We start from the raw sequence: 23,464 nt of genomic DNA, 5'->3' as shown, positions 1-23,464 counted from the left end.
GTCGGGGACTTTAGATGTAAGTGGAAAACACTGGAGGGTGTATGTTGGGAGTCTTCAGGAGACATTAGGGTCACCTGAAGTCATTTCTGTGACGTCATGGGAAGGACAAGTTGTGGGCGAGGCCTTCTCTTGCGGGTACTCCCGTTGCTAGGCAAACGGTTCCCAGGGTGCCGTTGCTAGGGACTATGGCTCTTTTATGGACACGCCTCTTTCCCTGAGGGCCCCGCCCCCACAGCCAACCACTAGATGGTCGCAGGCACTAAGGCCGCGCCCACCTTGTAGCCCCGCCTTCAGACCCAGAACCGTTACCGGAGCGACGGCTGGAGGTCGTCCCGCCTCCCTACCCTGTTGCCAATCGAAAAGGCGTTGCCCGGGCGACGACCCCACCTCTTCCGGTGCGGACCCCGGCTTCCGGCAGGGGGCCCGGCGGCGGGCGGCGGTCCGGCAGCAGCGGGGTCCGGGGCTGGGGTTGGGGGGGGGCGCCCAAGATGGCGGCGGGCGGCGCGGAGGGCGGCTCTGGCCCCGGCGCCGCCATGGGGGATTGTGCGGAAATCAAGTCGCAGTTCCGCACCCGCGAGGGCTTCTACAAGCTGCTCCCCGGCGACGGCGCCGCCCGCAGATCGGGTCCGGCTTCCGCCCAGACCCCGGCGCCGCCCCAGCCGCCGCAGCCTCAGCCCGGCCCTGCCTCTGCCTCGGGCCCCGGCGCCGCGGGCCCCGCTCCGTCCCCTCCGCCTGCAGGCCCCGGGCCCGGGCCCGCGCTGCCTGCTGTGCGCCTAAGCCTCGTGCGTCTCGGGGAGCCCGACGGCGCCGGGGCCGGGGAGCCGCCCGCCACGCCCGCGGGGCTGGGCGCCGGGGGAGACCGCGTCTGCTTCAACTTGGGCCGCGAGCTCTATTTCTACCCGGGCTGCTGTCGCCGTGGGAGCCAACGGGTGAGCGGCCTGCACCTTGGGGCCCTGGGTGCAGGCTGAGAGGATGGGGACCCCTGAGGTGATTCACAAGTGACAGGAGGGTACCTGAATGACAGAGGGCCCGGAGACAAGCATCCTGGATGTGATGCAAGTCCTAGGGGGAAAGGGTTCTTGGAGGTGATGCAGGGTTCTAAAAGGTGAGTGGAGGCCCCCTGAGTGCTGACCATCCTGGAGGTGGTGGGAGGCCTTGAGATCACGTGAGATCCCCAGGTTATGCTTGGGGCTTCTGGGATAGTGACTGTTGTGGAGGTGATGGAGAATTCGAGATGGTTGTGGGGTCCTCCAGGGTTCTGGCTGGCAGGCATTTTGCAGGTGTTAGGAATTGGAGGCTCATAAGTGATACCCAGGGATATTGCATTCTGGGGTTGTCCGGGGGACTTAGGGAGCCCAGAGATAAGGAGGATTCTAGAAGTGACTGGGGCTTAGAGGTAATAGGGATCATGAAGGTGAATGGGACTCTAGAGAAAATTGGGGTTCTGGAGATTAATGACAGTGCTGGAGGAAATGAGAATCTTGGAGCTGATGGGAAATATGGAGGTGATATCCTCAGGTATGACAGGTGTCTCTAAAGTGATGTCGGTCCTAGAGGACGTGAGACCCTTGGAGTAAATGGTGGCCTCCGGAAGTGTTGGGGATCCTGAGAGCTCAGAGGTGATGAAGGCACCTAAAATTTGGGGGGACTGTGAGATTTAATGGGTTCCTGAACTGTGTGATGAGAATTCTGAGATTTAGGAACTCCAGAGTGAAGAGACTCTTGGAACATTGGGCTTTAGCATTCTGGGGATTGGGTGATCCTGAGTTTTGGTGGTTTTGGAATGTTGTGGTGCTAAGACCTAGGGGTGTTGCTGAAATTATGGAGGAGGACAAGAAAGGTATAAAAGCTCAGGAACTGCAGGGACCCTGCACTGAAACTGTAGGCAAGAGTCCCTGAAGTTGGGTGGGGAGGGGCGTCCAGCCTGGGGAAGGAGGCACTTAGTGGCCTCATGTGGTGGCAGCAGGGGAGCCTTCCTGCCTGGCGCTCTCTTCTGTTTGTGTTTTGGGTCGTCCTTCCTGTCTGTGGTTTCCCCTTCCCTCCTCATTTACCCATCCACCTACCCACTTCCCTCAGGGCTTTAGCCCTGCTTCCTCTTAGTGGTTTTTCCCCCAACCTCAACACCCTCTTCCTTCCTGTCAGTGGTAGAAGCCATTAACTCGTTTTCTCCCACCACTCAAGTCCATTGACCTCAACAAGCCAATTGACAAGCGGATCTATAAGGGCACTCAGCCCACCTGCCATGACTTCAACCAGTTCACTGCTGCCACGGAGACCATCTCCCTGCTGGTGGGCTTTTCAGCTGGCCAAGTCCAGTACCTGGATCTCATCAAGAAGGACACCAGCAAACTATTCAATGAGGAGGTGATTATGGGGCCCCATGGCTCACAACTCCTTCCCGCCCCACCCGCCCGCAGGCTGTTTGTGTGAGACTACAGCTGCCTGTTGAGCAGTGTCGGCCTGAGTGGGGGCAGGGTGAGGCAGAGATGGGGGAGGACTGACAGATACGTTGGGGGGGCGGACAGCAGTTACTCTGATGACAGCCAGCGATGACAGGTGCACCTCTGGTGCCCAGGCCCTGTGCGGTGTTAGCTCTATGCTGGACACATTACTCCTGGCATTTTCATCAACCAATAGGTTAGGATTGTGAGACCCATTCTGCAAATTAGAAAACTGAGGCTGGTCACTGGTTGGGATTTGTTTGAAGCCAGAGCCCTTGCTCTTCAAATTCTGGACTACATCATCTACTCACTGTGTGGCTTTGGGAAGGTGCCTGTTCCTGAGCCTCAGTTTTCCTCCACTGCAAAGTGGGATTCCTGTCCCTACCTCACAGGACTGTTGTAAAATCACATGTGGAGATTGCTCAGTCCTGGCGTAAGGGGAAATGTCAGCGGAGGAGTTTATCTGTGTCCAGAACTACTCTTGTCCTCTCTTTCTCCTGTGTTCAGAGAGGGTGTCCCAAATGTACAGAAAGCATGAATGGCAGAGGAAAGTGAGTTGAACGGGGAATGGATTAAAAATGGACTAGTTTATCCATTCACAAAATATTAACTGAGCATTCTCGTTCATTGCCAGACTTTGCTCTAAGCACTGGGAGTATTATATCTCAGTGAACAAAACAGAGGGCCCTCTGTTTGTGGAGCTTTCATCTCGCTGGCAGAGACAGTTATCAACTACCTAAGTATGCCGTGTGTCAGCAAGTTGTGGATGAAAATCCAGCAGGGGAGGCGAATGGGGAGTGCTTGGTGAGGTTAGGAAAGGTCTCGCTGGAAGGTGACAGGGAAATAAAGGGCCTGAAGGAGGCAGGAGAAGTTACTGGGGAGAAGGACGTTCTGCATAGAGGGAACAGCTAGCACAGATGCCCAAAGCAGGAGAGCAGAAAGGCTGGGTGACCAGAGCAGTGTTGAGGGGGAGGGTAATAGAGGAGTTCTCAGAAACAACTCGGAAGGGAGAGGAGATGGAGGGTCTGGAAGGTCATGAACGCTTGCCACCTGGGTTCACCTGAGTTATAGAAAGCAGAAACGATTTGATTGATTTCTAAATTCTCCAGAGAATGCAGAATGGGAATCCACTTAGATACCTGGGAAAGAAGTTAATTTGTTACAGGCACTGGATGCCTAAGGGCTTTAAGACTTGGTTCTCTCCGGAGCCCTGCCTGATAAAGGCTGCCATGTGTGTTCAGAGTGGGAGAGAGTGCTAGGTTGCTGGCTTAGGTTTTAGTCGCATCTCTCTGGCAATGGTGTAGAGAAGAGACCTGGGCAGTGGTGGCCGGGAGGCCGGTTAGGCCATCACAAGCCTGATGAGGGCTGAGACCAGGGTGGTTGGATTCAGTGGCAGGGAGATGAGAACAGGTCCATTTCTGGGTGAATTTTGAAGCTCCAGCCCACAGGATTTGTTGCAGGTGTGGAAGAGAGTGCTGAGGACAAAAAGGAGCAGAGATGCTCAGTGGATAGGATGGGGGTTGTCATTGATGAGTCCAGGAACTACTTTCCAGGGCTCCTACCTGTGGAGCTCTGTGCTGTGGGGCCAGAACAATGAACCAAATAAGCAAAGGTCCCTTCCCTCAGGGGAGCTGATAGTCGGTGAATCAATTTCTTGCCTTAAGCATGACACGGTAAAGATGGTAGAGGGGCTTAGACAGAAGATGTTGCTCTGGAATGCAGGACTGCCCTCCTGCCGAAGAAGGGACATTGAGACTCTACAGCGCCCCTCACACAGCCTTTCTCCCCCTGCCTTCCCGTGCTGGTGTCTGTCCTTTTCCCTCAGCCCCTCCTCTCCTGGGAGACCCAGGCTGGGGATGATGACTTTCTGCCGGGAACCAGGCTCAGGGGGAGGTGGGCCAGGGGAGGGTGGCCTTCTCCCAACCGCACTCTCTCCCCTGGTAGCGGCTCATCGACAAGACCAAGGTGACGTATCTGAAGTGGCTGCCCGAGTCAGAGAGCCTGTTCCTGGCGTCCCACGCCAGCGGCCACCTGTACCTGTACAACGTCGGCCACCCATGCGCCTCGGCGCCGCCCCAGTATAGCCTGCTGAAGCAGGGCGAGGGCTTTGCCGTCTACGCCGCCAAGAGCAAGGCGCCCCGCAACCCGCTGGCCAAGTGGGCGGTGGGCGAGGGGCCCCTCAACGAGTTCGCCTTCTCGCCCGACGGCCGGCACCTGGCCTGCGTCAGCCAGGATGGCTGCCTGCGCGTCTTCCACTTCGACTCCATGCTCCTGCGGGGGCTCATGAAGAGCTACTTTGGGGGCCTTCTCTGCGTGTGCTGGAGCCCCGATGGGCGCTACGTTGTGACAGGGGGTGAAGATGACCTGGTCACCGTGTGGTCCTTCGCCGAGGGCCGCGTGGTGGCCCGGGGCCACGGCCACAAGTCCTGGGTCAACGCCGTGGCCTTCGACCCCTACACCACGAGGGCGGAGGAGGCGGCGGCCGCGGGCGCCGACGGGGAGCGGAGTGGCGAGGAGGAGGAGGAGCCGGAGGCTGGGAGCACAGGCTCCGGCGGGGGCGCCCCCCTGTCCCCGCTGCCCAAGGCCGGCTCCATCACCTACCGCTTCGGCTCGGCCGGCCAGGACACGCAGTTCTGCCTGTGGGACCTCACCGAAGACGTGCTTTACCCACACCCTCCCCTGGCCCGCACGCGCACCCTCCCCGGCACGCCCGGCACCACGCCGCCTACCGCCAGCGGCTCGAGGGGCGGCGAGCCGGGCCCCGGGCCCCTGCCCCGCTCACTATCCCGCTCCAACAGCCTTCCACACCCCGCAGGCAGCGGCAAGGCGGGCGGCCCGGGCACGGCGGCAGAGCCCGGCACACCCTTCAGCATCGGCCGCTTCGCCACGCTCACGTTGCAGGAGCGGCGGGACCGCGGGGCCGAGAAAGAGCACAAGCGCTACCACAGTCTGGGCAACATCAGCCGGGGTGGCAGTGGGGGCGGGGGCGGCGGGGACAAGCCCAGCGGTCCCGCCCCCCGAAGCCGGCTGGACCCCGCCAAGGTGCTGGGCACCGCGCTTTGCCCGCGCATCCACGAGGTGCCGCTGCTGGAGCCGCTGGTGTGCAAGAAGATCGCCCAGGAGCGGCTCACGGTCCTCCTCTTCCTGGAGGACTGCATCATCACTGCCTGCCAGGAGGGTCTCATCTGCACCTGGGCCCGGCCGGGCAAGGCGGTGAGTCTCTCCTCGCCGGCCCACCAGGACCCAGGCGGAGGCGGGCCTTGGCAGAGGGCTTCGTTAGTGCACAGCTTCCAGACCCCTGGGGTTCGGGGAAGCCATGGAAATCTTGTCCCAGAAAAAGGCTCCCCAGGTCTTAGAGTGGCTTCTAGAATGCTTGCCAGGCAACATCAGCAGCAGGTCAGGTAGGAGAAGCCTCTGGGAGTGGTGGAGACTGGGGCCAGCTGTCTGAAGGGCGGTCAGTGGGCCCCGCATGGCCAGGTCTTACCGGAATGGTGAGATGTTTCTAACGCTGCAGGTCCAGCTCTATGGGCAAGACTAAGCCTGTGGGCCCCAGCTTCCAGCCTGGGTGTCAGACTCCTGGGATGCAAGCCCACGGCCGGAGGCGTGGGCTGTGGGATCCAGGCTCGGGGTTCCAGCTTGCACTTTGGCTCCCTGTGTGACCTCAAGTGAGGCACTGCCTCTTCCTATCCGTTCTCACCTCTGAGGACAGGGATGCCTGAAGGTGGGTGGCGGGTGGATGTGCCCACCTCCTGGATTGGCTCTGGGGCGCAGAGAGGCCCCAGCGAGTGAAGTAGGGGCTTGGTGCTGTGTGACTTGGGAGCTGGGGTGTCAGGAGTCTCCTTGGGCTTCGGGCTCGAGGGCCAGGAGGCCAGATGGGAGGGCTGTGCCTTGGTTCCCTGGAAGAGTTTTAGAGTTGTAGGTTCCTGGATCCCTAGAGCTTAAAGCATAGTCTCTGAGGCAGGGGCATCGAGATTTGGGGAAGCTGGTGAGCCCTGAAAGAGACCCCTCTATCTCCCTAGTTCACAGACGAGGAGACCGAGGCCCAGACAGGGGAAGGAAGTTGGCCCAGGTCACCCAGCAAGTCAGTGGTAGAGGTAGGACTGTCCCTAAGTCCTTCCCCACCAGAATCTCAGGTTCCCCCCCCCCCAGGCAGAAGGGGACCCCAGTTCCCCCCTCCTCCCTTTCCCCTACCCCTTCCCCATCCTCTCTGCTCAGGCTCAAATGAGGACTTTATTGTATAAAAGTTCCACTTGCCGGGACTGGGAAGCTAGCCGAGATTTAAGTTCCTGAGCCCAGAGCAGTGGCCTCTCTGATGGTGTTTGGGGTGGGTTCAAGGGCAAGGCCAGGGTAGCAGCAGCCTGGCTCCCTCCCCGCGGGACTGGTGAGAACCCCAGGTGGTCTCTAACCCTTGCCTGTCTCACCTCTCCTCTTCCCCAGGGCATCTCCTCCCAGCCAGGCAACTCCCCAAGCGGCACAGTGGTGTGAAGCCGTGGATGTCGGAGTCCCCCCACACCACACCCCCAGCCTCCTAGTGTAACCCTTCCCGCTGAACTCACAGATCAACGTATTAACGAGACTAACCATGACAGATGGACTGCTCCGGTCCCTCGCCCTGCACAGATTTGGGGGTAGATGGTCCCTCAGACTGGCCCAGACACTGGGGGGATGTAGTGGCCTGTGTGGCCTCCACCTCGTCCCCACCCACTGCCAAGTACAATGACCCCTTCCTCCGAGACATCAGTGTTAGCCTCCCTGTCCCCAGCATGTGACTGGTCACTCCTGGGGGAGAAACTGCCCCCCACAAGAGCCCCAGCTCTGCAGCGTGCCCCTCCGTCCTGTGCGCAGGGCAGGGGGTGGCCCACCCCTCCCCTGGCCCCAGCCCTGCCCTTGCTGTTCCTTGTGCTTTTGAAGAGTGTTAAATTATGGAAGCCCCTTGGGGGGGGGGGGGCCCTCCCTGTCCCCTGGGACCTCTTATTTATACTAAAGTTCCCTGTTTTCACCGCGTCTCTGTTCCCTTCCGCGGAGGTGTGGAGGGAGTGTGTGTGTGTTCAGTGCAGTCCTAGAATCAGTCCGCTTTATGCAGAGCAAGAGCTAGGCCCAGTCTCCCCCCAAACCCCCTTTCAATGAAAAAGACTGGAGGAGGGCGGTGCCAGGGGCACAGAGCTGATGGGTCAGTTTCTGGCCGGCTGGGGGCAGGGCCCTTCAGATGGGGAGGATCCCTCAACCCCCCACCCTCCCGCCAAACTCTCAGAGGGAAGGGAGCTGCCAGGACCCCTTCAAGGTCTTCAGTGGGCGTTTTTAAAGTTGCCTTTTCAGAGTGTCCAAATCAGAAGTGACAGGGGTCCCCAGGGAGCCCCCGAGGTCCCCCGAGTGGCCTGCTGCCAGCACAAGCCTTGGGCTGCCGGCTCTGCCAGGGGGCCTGGCACCCAGGGCCGCCCAGAGACCACAGTTTCCTCTGGGAGGACTGTCTGCACTGGAAAGAACAACGACAATCCCTCCTGGCGGCTCTCTGGAGCCACACGGAGTAGTGTCTTCCCGCTCCGCCCTTCACCCCCCGAAATGTTTCTGTTTCTAATCCTAGCCTGGGCAGGAATGTGGCTGTGCAGCCAGGGTCCAGGGAGCTATTTTGGGGGCTCCTTTGGCTCCCCCGGCTTTGGCCAGTGGGTCACCCCTGGTCCTGGCTGCTGAGGGCCTCCGTTCCCATTTCTCTCACCGCCCCTTCCCCACCTCCTGCCAAAAAAAAAAAAAAAAAAAAGGCAGTGTAAAACAGAGGGCTTGAGGGCTAAATTTAAACCGTCCCAAAGTCTGAATCCTTGGCTGAGTCACCCGCAAAGCTGCCCTGGCCTCCCGCCCCCCCTTCCCAGGCCTCACCCCTTTTTCTCCCCTCCCAGCTCCACAGCTTGGGAGGGGTGTTGCCAGATCACTCTGAACCTCAATTGGTCCCCTCCGGGGAATGGGAGGGCTCATCTCTGGCATCGGTCACACCTGTGCCAGGTCTTTTCGGTGGGAGAGGGGGAGAGTTTGAGGGTTGAGATTCTCCACTGCCCCCCACCTCATGCTGAGGCTTTCAGAGGGGCCCGGGGAGGCGGGAGTGGGGGGGCCCTGGCTTGTGAGGGGTTAAGGCCAGGAGGCTGGAGGGGGCTGGCCCGAGGGGTGGGGAGAAAGGGAGGAGGCCCTCGCAGCCAGCGGAGAGAAGTGGTCAGAGAGGCCCAGGGGACAGCCAGGGACAGGCAGACATGCGGCCGGGGCCCCCACAGGGCCCTTCAGGCCCCGTGACGGGAGGACCCTGAGCCCCAGGCCCGGGGAGGGGGCCATGGTGCTGCCTGCCCGACATGTCAGCCGAGGTGCGGCTGAGGCGGCTCCAGCAGCTGGTGCTGGACCCCGGCTTCCTGGGGCTGGAGCCCCTGCTCGACCTTCTCCTGGGCGTCCACCAGGAGCTGGGCGCCTCCGACCTGGCCCAGGACAAGTATGTGGCCGACTTCTTGGAGTGGGGTGAGTGCCCACCTTTCTGCAGGGGCTCCCCCTCCAACTCCCCACCCCTGGCCCAGGTTTGGGGATGGGGGCAGGGCAGAGGGAGGAGGTGGGTCTGGGCTGGTTGCTGGGGGCAGGATGGACATGGGGTGAGCCTCGCATTCAGGAGCCCAGTACTTGGGGCGATGTGTGCCTCCCCCTGCGCTCCACTGCGTAGGGCAGAGCAGGGTCAGCAGAGGCCCGGGTAGCCATGACTCAACCAAGACTTGGGAGCCGTGGTCAGCTGGGCTGGGCGCTGCCTTTTGTGGTCCCCTCCTGTACCCCCTCCCCGAGTCTAGGCCTAGGGACCTGCTGGGGAGCCCTGTCTCCTGGGGAACTCCCCACCACCACCACCAAAATGGGCTCCATGGCCCTCCACCCTGCCAGAGTGCAGGGGGAGCGGGAGAGACAGAACAGGGCAGCTGCCAGGGGTGCGGCCGACGGGCAGGTGTTCGGCGCCAGTCTCTCCAGCTGCCCCAACAGGTGCCCAGGCCCTGGGAGGGCGCGGTGACTCAGGCCCCAGGGAGAACCAGCTCTGCAGACAGGCATCACCCAGCACCCCCTGGTTGGAGGAGGTACAACCAGGGGTCTTCTGGGAGGGCCCACTTTCTCTGCAGGTTCCATGCTGCATGCCCCCACCCCCCCAAAGTCCCTTCTGGCTGAGTTCCCCTGGAGACAGGTCCGCAGGGAAAATGGTTTAGCCTCAGCCTCCTGCTTGTCTGCCCTCAGCCCTTCCTGGCCGGGGCTCTGGGGTGTCTCCGACATCTGCCATTCTGGCCCTCAGTAGCCTGCTCCTGATCCTGGGGCCCTGGGTGTCCCTGTGTCCTCTCTCTGCTTTCTGCTCCCTCTCGTGTCCATCTCTTTCTGACCCAGGCCCTGCTTCTCTCCTTCCCATTTTGCAGACGGGAATGTGGAGGCCAAGTGCTTGACAACTTGGCCTCTGGGAGAACCTTCTCCCCAGCCCTTAGTAACTCTCTCAGCCTCCTTCTTGCTGCAGGATAAACTGAGACCTGAGGCGGGGACAGGAATCAGCACTCCTGTAAGGAGCGCTCCTTTTGTGGCCGGGCAGCATCCTGCGGCCCCTCCCCTGCCAGGCTGCCGGGGCGGGGGAGGGGGCCTGGGTTCCCGCTGCCTTAAAAGGGCTCAATGTCTTGGCTCTCTCCACCCTCCCCCATCCTGGGCCCCGGCTGCTGCTTCCCGGCAGGCCCACTCTCCCTGAACCCCAAACCCTCTCCGTAGTCCACAGTATCCTTCTCATCCTTAGCTGTACCCATCTCCCTCTCTCTCCTGCCTCGGAGGCTCCCAGCTTCTTCCAGGCCTCCTGTCCTCCTGCCTCAGTCTCCTGCCTCCACCCTCTGCCCGCTCTCTCCCAAACTGCCCCCTGCCACATTGCTGGCTCTAGGACCTTGGGCAGAGGACTTCACCTGTCTTGGGTCTTGGTTCCCCATCTGTAGATAAGGAGTGATAGTAAAACCTCCTCCTGGAGTTGAGAACACAGCACGCATTTGGCCGCGTCTGCAGCACTGGTGCCCAGGCTGTAGATAGACCCACGCTGGCTTCGTCTCCCTCTCCTGTTCCTTCTCCTGGCCCCAACTCTAAACTCGGGATTTCCCAAAGTGTGGGCCACAAGCCACCTGTATCTGAGCCTAAGGTGCTGGATTAAATTGCAGGCTCTGGGCCATAACGCAAGACAGACTGAATGAGAGAGCGCCCTGGGGGTGGGCCAGGTCACTGGGAGTAGGGACTGATGCCCCAGGAGCTCTGTGAACTGGGCCTGTTTCTTCTCTCTCTCTTCATCACAGACTCCTTTCAGCAGACTTGTTACCTCAACCCGTTCATCCTGCACCTGGGAGAGCCCTCTGGCCTAATGTTCTGTCCCAGAAAGGGGTTCGCAGACAACACACCTCTCTCCATAGGAGGGCAGTTTAGGGCCCCCCAAACCTTACAAAACGTTTATGTGAAGACGGAGGCAGACAGCCCTAAGGGGAGAGGCAAGGACAGGGGACCGAGGGCGGGACTGCCTCGTCTCCAATGTCAGTCCCTGTGATTCTGGTTCCCTGCACGCCTCCAGTGGAGCCCATCGCGGCGAGGCTTAAGGAGGTCCGACTGCAGAGGGATGACTTCGAGATTTTGAAGGTGATCGGACGCGGGGCGTTCAGCGAGGTGAGCCTGGAGCAGCCGAGGCAGCTCAGTGGGGCTGGAACCTGCCTTTTCCTACAGTGGGCGGGGGACGTAGTTCTGAGACGGGCCTGAGAAAGTGATGAATGACTGAGTTTAGAGCCTAAGGCGGGGCTTGAGGCCAGTGGGCGTGGCTTGTGGGGGCCGAGCCATGTCTGGGCCTGGTTACGGGGCGGAGTCCTATCCCCGCGCGTCCGGGAGTCTCCCGTCCACCTCCACCCCGTTATCCTGTTTGGGCCTTCAGGTGGCGGTGGTGAAGATGAAGCAGACGGGCCAGGTGTACGCTATGAAGATCATGAATAAGTGGGACATGCTGAAGAGAGGCGAGGTGAGGGCCGGGCTGTGTGGGTAGGGTACTGAGGATCCCCCCCTTGCGTCGCCCCCTTCCCTCGCCCGCTTCAGCTCCGGGTGTCCCGCAGGTGTCGTGCTTCCGCGAAGAGAGGGACGTGTTGGTGAACGGGGACCAGCGCTGGATCACGCAGCTGCACTTCGCCTTCCAGGACGAGAACTACCTGGTGAGCCCCAGGCCGGGTGACTGTGGGCTCCATACTCTGGACATCGGGGAAGGTCTTTGGGTTCTCTTTCTCCCTGACTTTCTTGGTGGGGAGTGAATTTCTGTCTAGTGACATCCTAGAGGAACGCGGATTGGGGGTAGGGGGTGTCTGTTTTGGCCTGGGAAATCTCTCGTGGCTGCGCCTGCGGGGTCTCTGCCCAGGGATGGGGCGTCTCTGGGAGTCTTTGTCCTGGGATGTCAGAGATCGGTGCCCAGTCGAGGTACCGGTACCGACCCCCATAACACGCCCCCTCCCAGTACCTTGTCATGGAGTACTACGTGGGCGGGGACCTGCTAACGCTGCTGAGCAAGTTTGGGGAGCGGATCCCGGCCGAGATGGCGCGCTTCTACCTGGCCGAGATTGTCATGGCCATAGACTCGGTGCACCGGCTGGGCTACGTGCACAGGTGGGCGCTGCCGGGGCCCAGGGGCGCGGGAATCGGAGAGCTGTGACCCTTAAGAGGGCGGGGGCCTGGTGAGACCACGGGAGAGAGGCTCGCGTATCCCCCTCCCCTTCCTTCTTCCCTCCGCGCAGGGACATCAAGCCGGACAACATCCTGCTGGACCGCTGCGGCCACATCCGCTTGGCCGACTTCGGCTCCTGCCTCAAGTTGAGGGCGGATGGAACGGTGAGCCGTGCGTCGGTCCTGGGGCAGCTCCGGCGACCAATAAGGGGTGGAGTCGGGGTGGAGAACGAACCAGAGGTGCAGGGTGTGGGGCGGGCCTGAGGTGTGCAGGCCGAGCCAGCGTGAGGGCAGGACCAGATGTGGAGGGGAAAGAGGAGACCCAGGACTAAGCCTCCTTGTTGGGGCTCGGTGTTAGAACAGGCAGAAGGAGGGACTAAGCTGCAGGGTCGAGGTTAGGAGGAGGCGGAGTCAGAGGTAGGAGGGGCGGGGCCAAGCTCAGCTGTGGTCCTCTTGGCTCAGGTACGGTCGCTGGTGGCTGTGGGCACCCCGGACTACTTGTCTCCCGAGATCCTGCAGGCGGTGGGCGGCGGGCCGGGGACTGGCAGCTACGGGCCCGAGTGTGACTGGTGGGCGCTGGGCGTGTTCGCCTATGAAATGTTCTACGGGCAGACGCCCTTCTACGCCGACTCCACCGCCGAGACCTATGGCAAGATCGTGCATTACAGGGTGAGCACCGCCTGGGGAGCCCGTGATCTCTCTGCGAAGGCTCCCAGATAACAGTCCCTCTTCCCCGCCCCTTCCGAGCAGGAGCACCTCTCTCTCCCGCTGGCCGACGCAGGAGTCCCCGAGGAGGCTCGAGACCTCATCCAGCAGCTGCTGTGTCCTCCGGAGGTGCGCCTGGGCCGGAACGGAGCAGGAGATTTCCGGAAGCATCCTTTCTTCTTTGGCCTTGAATGGGACAGCCTCCGAGACAGCGTTCCCCCTTTCACGCCAGATTTCGAGGGTGCCACGGACACGTGCAACTTCGATATGGTGGAGGACGGGCTCACTGCCATGGTGAGCGGGGGCGGGGTAGGTACCTGCGACCCCAGCTCTGCAGAAGGTACCCCTCATACCTCCGCCATAACACTGAGGTTAGGAGAGTACCCTCCTCCTGGGGTCCTGAAATCACTGCTTCCCCAGAACCCCTGCTCTACGGGGGCTGAGTACTAGGAAGCCAGCAGTGACCTAGACTCACAGTCCAGTGGGAGACCCAGACTTGTCCCTGACAGTGACGCCCCAGAGAGATCAGGGCTGAGACGGGCGGGGAGGTGCAGGGGGCACGCCTCCTGATGCAGCATGAAAGGTCCTGGAGGGCTTCCTGGAGGAGGGGGCTACGTGACCTGGAAGGATGAGAGGTGAGAAAGTACCATAGAGGAACCTCCCTCCCTTCCTTAGGCCTTCTCTCCCTCAGCTGTTGGTACAAGCTCCCCCAGGCTTGCTCTGTCTGACTGCCCTTGTGCTGGGCACTGCTGGGGACACTCATGGACCAGGTCCCTGCCCTCCTCTACGTACAGTCAGGAGAAGATATACCTTTACTGTGGCAAGTGCCCTGAAGGAAGCAGCAGGATGCAATGAAATGATGTGGAGTCCACTTTAGATAGACACAGGGCTGGGGTCGGGGGTGGTGGGAACTTAAGCCAACACTGGGAATGGGTGAGGGGCCAGCCCTGACAGCTGCTGCTCACCTCACACCTGTGTTTCTCTCGCCTAGGAGACGCTGTCAGACATGCAGGAAGGCATGCCACTGGGCGTCCACCTGCCTTTCGTGGGCTACTCCTACTCCTGCATGGCCCTCAGGTAAGCATGGCCCCTTTGCAGCCGGAGAGGAGTGGATGGGGGGGAGCGGAAAGGTCCCCCCAAGAGGCCCTGGGGGGCTACTCCAGGTTATCACATGCTGCCCTGATGGCGCCCAGGAGACTTACAGGGTCAGTCTTGGAACCTTATCATCTTGGGAAATAAGGACTTTTAGGAGTCCAGAGTTGCAACCTTAAACTCTCAGACCCTGAGAACTCTGAAATTTAGATTCAGTTGTAAAACCTGAGTCACAGACTTGGCCTTGCAGAATCTTCTCACTTTCCACTTTTCCATGTCTAGCGTACAGTCATGGGACCTCACAGTCTTAGAAAATTAGGAGTTTAGAATTGTTAAGTCAGTCTTAAAAGAACACAGACTCATTGAATTACATAACCACAAAGCCTTTTTAAAACATTGATTCTGCAAATAATATATTTGCCTATCACAAGTATATCAGAAAATACGAAGCCTGCCAGCAGCGGCGGTCCCTGGCTCACACACGCACACCTCCTTAACAACTGTGGGAACATGCTGTATTCTAACCCGTTCTGTTATTGGACAATGTACTGCAAATGCCATTTCTTATCATGAACAAACTACCACACAATCCTGACCTGCTGGGGAGTGCTCTCTCCACTGGACTGGCAGGACTTAGTCAACCAGCCTCTCTGTCCTGACCTAAGCTGGATGAACAGCCATAAATTGGTCTTGGCAAAGGTCTTTATCCTTGTCCAGGGTCATTGGGTCCTTGAGGCCCAGTTCCGTAAGAGGGACTGCTGGGTTGGAGGGAACATCACTTTTATTGCAATTTCATATTCCTTGGGAGCATCTGTCTTCCTCCCAGCACCTGGGTCTGAGGGGGTAGGCTGCTCTCTACTGTCAGTCTTGGGATCCTACACCCAATCTGAACACAACCTCTTGGGAGGTTGCCAGAGCCGGGCAGTGTGCCCCTCACTTCCATAGTCCCTAAGGAGAGGGGCCTGAGAAGGGGACATGGAGACGGAGGGGAAGGGAAGATCTTAGAACATGGGTGTCTTGACTCCAGGTTCCCAAAGAAGGGAAGCTCAGCTTCCAGGGACCTGAGGCCATGCCAGGGGCTGGCCTTTTCCTAACAAGAGGAGGACCTGTTCCCTTCCCCTCACCCCAGCCTGGCAATTTGTCCCCTTCACTCTGCCTCTCTCCCTCCTTAAACCTTGGAGACTTCAGGTCTGGCTGCCCCAGGGCACAGGCTAAGGTGTCCTGGCTCTAAACCCAGGGGATTAGCAGCCTCTGGGGTGAGGCCAGTTCATCCTCCCACCCCTCGGCTGCCTCCTCTCCCCAGGGATGATGAGATCCTGGGCTCCATGCCCATGGAACTGGAGGCCGAGCCATTGCCTGAGCCATTGCAAGAGCCCAGCCTGGAACCCACAGTGCCCCCACCAGAGGAAACGGTGAGTCCCTGGAGGAGCGTCAGTGAGGGACGAGAAGGGGAGGCCTTCAGGGATACCGTGTGCCATGGAGTGCTGGACCTCCTAGGAACTTCCTTCATAGAAAGGGATGGAAGACCAAGTAGAGACAAGGCTACTTCGGTCAGACGTGACCCTCACAAAGAAATTAGAACAGGTCACTGAGTTCTAATTTCTAATGCATGGAGGGGGACTCTCAAGGGAGGGGAAGCCCCGGAGAAGGAGGAGGACCACCCATGGGAGGAAAAGCAAAGAGAACCTTAAGAGTAAGGGCTCTGAGGTGGGAACCAGCTGATTTGCTCTTAAATGTGAAAGGAGGGTAGTACGGCTGCACTGTTCCAGGAGAAAGGACCGTGAAGAATGAGGAGTGGGGTGGCTGAGGCCAGCCCAGGCACACCAGACAGGGCCTTTCAGTGTGGTGTGCCTCCTCCTGAGGGCTCTGAGGAACTGGAGAAAATCTGAGCAGAGGAGGGACCTGGTCAAGTTGAGCAGTGTTATAGGAACATCCCTTTGGTTTTGGTGTGGATGGTGGATGGGAGGAGAACAGAGTAAAGGCTGGAGATGAGTAGAGGCTGGAGATGAGTAGATGAGTAGGACTGGGCTGGCATTAGCCCTCCAAAGGAGGTTGTCTGGATCATTGTGGAGCTGTGGAGATTCCAGAAGGATCTAGGGGGTGCAGGAATAGAGGTCGAGGGAGGATCCTAGTCCTGCCTTGAATGCTCCCCAGGCCTCAGGCCGCCCTAAGCCCCGTTTCCATACCCAGGCTGAAGCGGCAGTTCCGGAGACCATTCAGGAGGCGGTGGCAGAGCCGGAGGTGACGCTGCGGGAGCTCCAGGAGGCCCTGGAGGAGGAGGTGCTGACCCGGCAGAGCCTGAGCCAGGAGCTAGCGGCCATCCATAAGGCCAACCAGAACTTCGCCAGGTCGGGGTCGGGGCCCTGGGGCAGTCACCATCTTTAGCAGCCTCTCAAGTCAGAGCCTCAAGGACTCACGGTCCTCACCTCCCCGCAGTCAACTCCGCGAGGCCCAGGCTCGGAACCGTGACCTGGAGGCGCACGTCCGGCAGCTGCAGGAGAGGATGGAGTTGCTTCAGGCCGGGGGAGCTGCAGGCGAGTCCCTCACCTGCCCCCTTCCCTGAGGTGCCCGGGGGAGGTGGGCCCGCTGCAGGTGTACACACCTGGGGGAGGGCGAGGGGCCAGGCTGGGGCACGCCGCGCCACCGCCCTCCTCGTCCCTCCACGCGCCCTACGCCTCTCTCTTCTCCTTCCAGCTGTCACGGGGGTCCCCAGTCCCCGGGCTACGGATCCACCTTCCCATGTAAGACCCCTCTTTTTCCCCTGCGACAAGCCTGCTGCCCCTCTTTGCTGCCCCTGTCTCTGTCACCCCGTACCCCCGTCCAGATTTAGGGCCCCCCTCTCTCTGTGGTTGCAGTCAGTAGATATTCTCCATTCACCCCACATCGACCAGATCTCCCTCGTTTAGGCTTTTCACCATATCCCCATTCGGGATATCGCATTCGGGGTCTCCCTAGATAACCTCTGCGACCTCGACTCCCCTCGCTGTCTCTCGCCCCCCGCCGAGGGCGGCCGGGCCGAGCTGGGCTCAGATCGGGTCACCTGTCCCTTCTCTCTCCAGCTAGATGGCCCCCCGGCCGTGGCTCTGGGCCAATGCCCGCTGGTGGGGCCAGGCCCCATGCACCGCCGCCACCTGCTGCTCCCTGCCAGGGTACGTCCGGCTGCTCACGCCCGCCCGCCGCGCGCCCCCGCCCAGCTCCACGTACCCGAAGTCGCCTCTGCTTAGCAGCGCCTCTGCGGGGCTAGGCCAGCGGTGGGGAGGGAGGATTCTCGGGCAGCCAATCAACACAGGTCTCTAGGAAGCAGCCAATAATGAGTTCGGACAAGACTTAGGTTTGCGAGCCGGCCAACCAGAGCTACCCGCCCTGTGAGGGGGGCGGGGCGGGTGCCAGGGTTGTGGACCCCCTTAGGCGTAGGCGGGGCAAGTCCCGAGAGCCAATCAGAGGCTCGTATCGCTGGGTGCTGACCCTCGCTCTCTCCCTGCAGGTCCCTAGGCCTGACCTATCGGAGGCGCGTTCCTTGCTCCTGTTCGCCGCTGCTCTGGCTGTTGCCGCCGCCCTGGGCTGCATTGGGTTGGTGGCCTGCGCCGGCCATCTCGCCGCAGTCTGACCCCGCCCGGGAGCCGCCTTCTCCGCCTGAACCCTAGAACCCGAGCCTTTCCTACACTCGGGCTCCGCTGGAGGGTTGGGTGACCGAGGCAGGGCCCAGAAGCCCCTCCCATCGCCTCCCAGTTCACAACACTCCAAGCGTGGGTCTCCGCCCCAGCTTCAGCCCCGTGATCCGGGCCCGCCCCCTGGCGGCCGGGGAGGGAGGAGCCGGGGCAGCAGCTCCAGGGAGGCTTGTAGCGGGGAATGCTGCTGCTGCTGCTGGGGGGATCGCAGACTTCTTCCGCCTGCCTAGCTGAGGCCCCCGATCTGGATGGGCAAGCTGCGACCTAGAGAAGGCAGCAGGGCCAGGGCTCATCTGTTTCTCACCCTCCAGGCACCCCCACCCACATCGGCTCGCAAACCACAAATCCTCCTTGTGCATGAGGCCCCGCCCCCTCAGGAAGGCTCTCCGCAGCGAAAGTCTAGCGCGAGCTCCGCCTGCTTTCTTGGGAATCTTTGTTTCTGACAGCCCCGCTTTTTCCGGGATTCTCGCGCCCTCCTTCTCACGTGCGCTGCTCTCGGAGCCCGCCGGCTCCGTCCGCCTCGGCAGTTTGGGTATTTATTGACCTTTCCTCTGACCCGCTGACAGGCTCCAGGACCCCAGCACCCTAATCCACGTTTTGGATGCACTGAGACCCCGACATTCCTCGATATTTATTGTCTTTCCCCACCTAGGACCCCCACCCCCGATCCTCGCGAATAAAAGGCCCTTCCGTCTGCCCCAAATTCTGAAATTCCTTGGGGTCTGCAGCTTGAGTCGAGGGCAAGAGGCTGCTCAGCGGGCCAATCGGAAGGCGAGCGGAGGCGGCCAATGGCCTGGCAGGAAGCTAGCGGGAGGCGAAGCAGACGAATCGGGTGGGGGTAGGGCTGAGGGGCGTGGCCTAGGCACCTGGCCAATAGGAGAAGACGAGCGGGCCCCTCGGAGGCACCGCCCATTGTCCAGCTGTGGCCCAGCTGTGCCATTCGACAGCGTTGAAGAGGCGGGCTGGACTGGCAGCTAGCGCAGCGGTCCTCGTACTACTGCGCCTGCGCGGGCCACGCTCATCCGTTTCTGAGACTTAGGCTCGAGAAAAGTTGCTGCAAACTTTCCAGCCCGTTTCCCCCGCCCCTTCTCCCAACCAGACCCGCCCCCCTGCGGAGCCGGGAATTCCGAGGGGTGGAGCGTGGGCCGAGATGGGGAGTGAGGGGGGCCTCCGGAGGACCCTGGAGACGGCGGCGTGCAGAAGCTTAGTCTCGGGGCAGAGGTGGCTTCGCGCCCTTAGCCCTCCAGGACGGCCCGTTACCTTCTCCGTTGTCCCGATGGGGAAACTGAGGCCCTGAACCAGAGGCACACGCGGGGGGAGGCAAAAAGCGCGGCCTGAGGCGGAGGGAAAACAAAGGGAGAATCACGGACAGACAGGGAGGGGGACGGGCACACACACAGACACTGGGACAGAGACCCTAGTAGAGAGCTGGGCCTGGCATCGGTATTGAGGAGGGGAGACGCGGGTACGCGGGAGAAGATCGGGAAGCACGAAGTGGGGGGTGGGGTGGGGAGGGGAGACGGGCGGGGGAGGGGGCTGGGGAAAGCCCGAGGGAGGAGGAGAAGGAGGGAGGAACTTCCCAAAGTTGCAAAACATGGCTACCTTGCCTGCGGAGCCGAGCGCGAGGCCGGCGGCCGGGGGGGAGGCAGTGGTAGCGGCGGCGGCGACCGAAGAGGAGGAGGAGGAAGCGCGCCAGCTCCTGCAGACTTTGCAGGCGGCCGAGGGTGAGGCGGCGGCGGCGGCCGGGGCCGGGGCGGGCGAAACGGCGGTGAAAGTGGAGGGCCCCGGATCCCCAGGCGTCCCCGGGTCGCCCCCCGAGGCCGCTGCCGAGCCGCCCACGGGGCTCCGCTTCTCGCCGGAGCAGGTGGCGTGCGTGTGCGAGGCGCTGCTACAGGCGGGCCACGCCGGCCGCTTGAGCCGCTTCCTGGGCGCACTGCCTCCGGCCGAGCGCCTACGTGGCAGCGATCCTGTGCTGCGCGCTCGGGCCCTGGTTGCCTTCCAGCGAGGCGAGTACGCCGAGCTCTACCGGCTGCTCGAGAGCCGCCCCTTCCCCGCCGCCCACCACGCCTTCCTTCAGGACCTCTACCTGCGCGCGCGCTACCACGAGGCCGAGCGGGCCCGCGGCCGCGCGTTGGGCGCAGTGGACAAGTACCGTCTGCGCAAGAAATTCCCGCTGCCCAAGACCATCTGGGACGGCGAGGAGACCGTCTACTGCTTCAAGGAGCGCTCCCGCGCCGCGCTGAAGGCCTGCTATCGCGGCAACCGCTACCCCACGCCGGACGAGAAGCGCCGCTTGGCCACGCTCACCGGCCTCTCGCTCACGCAAGTCAGCAACTGGTTCAAGAACCGACGACAGCGCGACCGGACCGGGGGCGGCGGCGGCGCGCCCTGCAAGAGGTGAGGGGCCCGGGGCGGCGCCAGTCCGGCTTTCCCGGGGACGTACCCCGCTCTCGCAGACCCGTTGTCCTCGGACACCCCCGCCCCCCCGCCCCGCTCACACCCTCAGGCGCCGGCCGAGCGCGAGGAATCCGCGTGGATTAACTAGGCACTCGCCCTGCCCTCCACCCTAACACCGCTACTCTCGCAGAGGCTGGGGAGACCGCCTCCCTCTATTCCACTCAAGGCTCCGTCTCAGATCCCATCCGCGCCCGCGGCTAGGCTTGGGGGCGGCAGTGAGAAAAAGGGGCTGCGGGAAAGGAGAGGCCTTTGTCCTCGCTCCTGGGCGTAGGGGCTTCTTCAGACCCCTTCGCAGCCAGTACCTCCCTGACCGCGGCTGTCTCATCGTCTCTCCCGCCCCCCCAGGGCCCAGACAGCGTGGTCCGTCGTCTGTCTTTGTTGTGAAACGTGAACCTTCCCCAGCTCCGGTTTCCCTGTAACCCAAGCCCTTCCCCTCCCACCCTGCGCGCCGGCCTCTCGCTCCTTCTCCGACGCCCGGGGGGAGGGGAAGGGGGGTTGGGCACCGGGAACTGAGCTGGCGACTCCCTCCTTAGTGTCTCCAAAGCCACTCGGCTGTTTTCAGGCAGACTCTGGAGACTTCGGGCAGCCCAGTTGCTCAGCCTCTCGGACCCTAAAGCCGAGGAGTTGGGAGAGGAGGGCCCCCTCTCACCCTCAGCGTTCAGCTTGAACCTTTGGGCAGTGGTATCAGGACCAGGCTTACAGAGACTCCTCCCTTGGGTCTCAGAGAGGAGGTTTCATTAACTCCCTGAAATTGCCCACAAAATTTTGGGCTGGGGGACATGGGAGGCAGTGGGCGGCTTGTGCTTTCTCCGAGCACTTTGCCTCTGGCTTCCGGCAGGAATGGGGCTGGCCCGTGGGGAAACACAGCATGAGTCCACCACTCACAATCCTCTCTCTGGCCAGCGAGTCTGATGGAAACCCCACTACTGAGGACGAGTCCAGCCGCAGTCCTGAAGACCTGGAGAGGGGGGCTGCTCCGACGGCTGCCGAGGGCCCAGCGCCAGGCTCCATATTCCTGGCCGGGGCCTCCCCTCCCGCACCGTGCCCTGCCTCCTCCTCCATCCTGGTGAATGGGAGCTTCCTGGCGGCCGGCAGCTCTCCAGCAGTGCTCCTCAATGGGAGCCCCGTCATCATCAACAGCCTGGCCCTGGGCGAGGCCTCCGGCCTGGGCCCCCTGCTGCTCACTGGGGGTGCCCCTGCTCCACAGCCCAGCCCCCAAGGGCCCAGCGAAGGCAAGACCTCCCTGGTTCTGGACCCTCAGACTGGAGAGGTTCGACTGGAGGAGGCTCAGCCTGAAGCCCCGGAGACCAAGGGGGCTCAGGTGACTGCTTCAGGGCCCCCTGGAGAGGAGGTCCCGACGCCTCTGCCCCAGGTGGTGCCTGGCCCCCCTACGGCAGCCACCTTTCCACTGCCCCCAGGACCAGTGACTTCCATGGCTGCTCCCCAAGTGGTGCCGCTTTCCCCACCCCCTGGCTACCCTGCCGGCCTGGGTCCCACCTCCCCATTGTTGAACCTGCCCCAGGTGGTGCCCACCTCCCAGGTGGTGACCCTGCCCCAGGCCGTGGGGCCGTTGCAGCTGCTGGCAGCTGGGCCAGGCAGCCCAGTGAAGGTGGCTGGCGCCTCGGGCCCTGCCAATGTGCACTTGATAAACTCCGGTGTGGGTGTGACTGCGCTGCAGCTGCCTTCGGCCACTACCCCAGGTAACCCCTTCTGGTGGCTGGGTGGGGGGTGCACTTGTTTGGGAGAGGGGAGTGTTGTTGGTGGGCTTCCTGGGACTGCAGTGGGGGGAGGGGAGCTCTTCCTTGGCAGGTCCCAGACCCTCCTGAGGCTCAGGCCAGGAAGACTTGGCCTCACCCTCACCCTGAAGGGGCTCCTTCTGCCTCTGGTTAATCCCCGTGCCCACCCTCCAGCGGCTTCATCCTCACCTGGGCTCCTCGGCTCCCCCCTCTCCCCACAGGAAACTTCCTGCTGGCCAACTCCGTGTCTGGCAGCCCCATCGTAACAGGTGTGGCCGTGCAGCAGGGCAAGATCATCCTCACCGCCACTTTCCCCACCAGCATGCTGGTCTCCCAGGTTCTGCCGCCCGCCCCCAGCCTGGCCCTGCCCCTGAAGCCGGACACAGCCATCTCGGTGCCCGAAGGAGCCCTCCCGGTGGCCACCAGCCCTGCTCTTCCGGAGGCCCATGCCTTAGGCGCGCTTCCTGTGCAGCAGCCATCCCAGCCGCCCCCCACCCCCGCCACCCCCGCCCCAAGTCTGCCCTTCTCCCCAGACTCCTCTGGCCTCCTGCCCGGTTTCCCGGCGCCCCCGACTGAGGGGCTGCTGCTATCGCCCGCAGCCGTGCCCATCTGGCCAGCCGGGCTAGAACTGAGCGCCGGCACTGAGGGGCTGCTAGAGGAAGAGAAGGGGCTGGGAACACAGGCCCCCCACACCGTGCTGAGGCTGCCGGACCCTGACCCCGAGGGGCTGCTCCTGGGGGCCACCGCAGGGGGTGAGGTGGACGAGGGGCTGGAAGCCGAGACCAAGGTCCTGACGCAGCTACAGTCAGTGCCTGTGGAAGAGCCCTTGGAACTGTGACCCGCCGGCCCCCAGGCCTCCCCTGACAATGGTGCTCGAAATCCAGGCCGGGAGGAGGGGGCCCTCTCATAAACACAGCGGCTGCCTTCTACCCACACACACTACACCCTCCCTGGCCAGGTGCTCAACCTCTCCGTGCCCTGGAGGTCCACTCCTCAGACAGGATGCTGCCTCTGTTACAGCCCTCTCCTTGGTCTACATGGGGAGATTTGGGGGTCCTGACTTGGGGGCTCTGCCCCACCTCGACCTGGTACTAGCTGTGAGCTGAAAGCCCTGCCAAATGGCTGAATTTCCCCTGCCCCCTACCCCCAGCCCTCTCCCTATCACTCCCTGAAACACTATTAATAGCTCCACCGATGTCCAGCATTCTCAGAACTGCTTGGAATCCAGGGTGGAGGACGGGCAGTCCTGTGCCTAGAGACTCATGGACCCTCCCAGCTGGGCCCTTCCTGCCCACATGTATGGGGGGTGTGGGCCGGGGTCCTCGGTTAGCACCTCCTGGACTAGAACCCCTGGTACTTTGTCCAGCCCCAGACCAAAGATACCCGACCACTGGGGCAACCCTGACCCCTATGTCTAGTTTGTATCCTAAATCTTTATTTTTCTAGGACGTGTTATGCCTTCATTTCCATTAAAATAAACAGACAACTAGAACCTTCCAGGGGTGTGGGTTACCTTCCAACAACTTGCCCAAGGAAAAGTACAGAGAGCACACCTTGAGTTTCTGGCTTTGGATCCATGCTCCCTGAGCGGGGACAGGCCTGAAGGTCAGATTGGAGGAGCTGTTTGGGGAGGTGTCTGCGGAGAACAGAGCTGAGGAAG

The 23,464-nt window shown here is 61.8% G+C and overlaps 2 protein-coding genes and 1 long non-coding RNA gene across 4 annotated transcripts; 2 read left to right on the top strand and 1 right to left on the bottom strand.

Annotated features, from left to right (window-relative positions):
* Window positions 1-406: 406 nt before the first annotated feature.
* Window positions 407-7,440, top strand: DMWD (DM1 locus, WD repeat containing). Of its 2 annotated transcripts, XM_027978496.2 has the most exons (5): window positions 407-929; window positions 2,182-2,364; window positions 4,386-5,654; window positions 6,461-6,535; window positions 6,879-7,440. In XM_027978496.2, exons 1-5 carry the CDS (start codon window positions 489-491, stop codon window positions 6,924-6,926), a joined length of 2,016 nt encoding a protein of 671 aa, XP_027834297.1. In that variant the 5' UTR covers window positions 407-488; the 3' UTR covers window positions 6,927-7,440. The 2 variants fall into 2 exon arrangements, with proteins under 2 accessions (XP_027834297.1, XP_027834298.1); XM_027978497.2 differs by lacking the exon at window positions 6,461-6,535.
* A 3,420-nt stretch (window positions 7,441-10,860) lies between these two features.
* On the bottom strand, window positions 10,861-20,450 carry LOC121816535 (uncharacterized). The gene is made up of 3 exons (XR_009596223.1): window positions 19,214-20,450; window positions 16,130-18,945; window positions 10,861-13,471 (listed from the first exon to the last, which is right to left on the bottom strand). It is a non-coding gene; the product is annotated as an uncharacterized LOC121816535 (long non-coding RNA).
* SIX5 (SIX homeobox 5) lies at window positions 19,199-23,301 on the top strand. The gene is made up of 3 exons (XM_015100602.3): window positions 19,199-20,008; window positions 20,972-21,768; window positions 22,026-23,301. The coding sequence occupies exons 1-3, from the start codon at window positions 19,206-19,208 to the stop codon at window positions 22,640-22,642; spliced, it is 2,217 nt and encodes a 738-aa protein (XP_014956088.2). The 5' UTR covers window positions 19,199-19,205; the 3' UTR covers window positions 22,643-23,301.
* The last annotated feature ends 163 nt before the right edge of the window (window positions 23,302-23,464 follow it).

This window comes from Ovis aries, chromosome 14, assembly GCF_016772045.2.
Source record: "Ovis aries strain OAR_USU_Benz2616 breed Rambouillet chromosome 14, ARS-UI_Ramb_v3.0, whole genome shotgun sequence".
Classification (NCBI taxonomy): domain Eukaryota; kingdom Metazoa; phylum Chordata; class Mammalia; order Artiodactyla; family Bovidae; genus Ovis; species Ovis aries.
Note: the sequence above shows the minus strand (reverse complement) of the source record. Positions and strands in the feature narration are given on the sequence as shown.

Coding starts and splice junctions, on each gene's coding strand:
- DMWD (XM_027978496.2), top strand. CDS start 489: ATGGCGGCGGGCGGCGCGGAGGGCGGCTCTGGCCCCGGCGCCGCCATG. Junction 5,655..6,460: donor GGGCCCGGCCGGGCAAGGCG/GTGAGTCTCTCC, acceptor CTATCTCCCTAG/TTCACAGACGAGGAGACCGA. Junction 6,536..6,878: donor CCAGCAAGTCAGTGGTAGAG/GTAGGACTGTCC, acceptor CCTCTTCCCCAG/GGCATCTCCTCCCAGCCAGG.
- SIX5 (XM_015100602.3), top strand. CDS start 19,206: ATGGCTACCTTGCCTGCGGAGCCGAGCGCGAGGCCGGCGGCCGGGGGG. Junction 20,009..20,971: donor GGCGGCGCGCCCTGCAAGAG/GTGAGGGGCCCG, acceptor CTCTCTGGCCAG/CGAGTCTGATGGAAACCCCA. Junction 21,769..22,025: donor GCCTTCGGCCACTACCCCAG/GTAACCCCTTCT, acceptor CTCTCCCCACAG/GAAACTTCCTGCTGGCCAAC.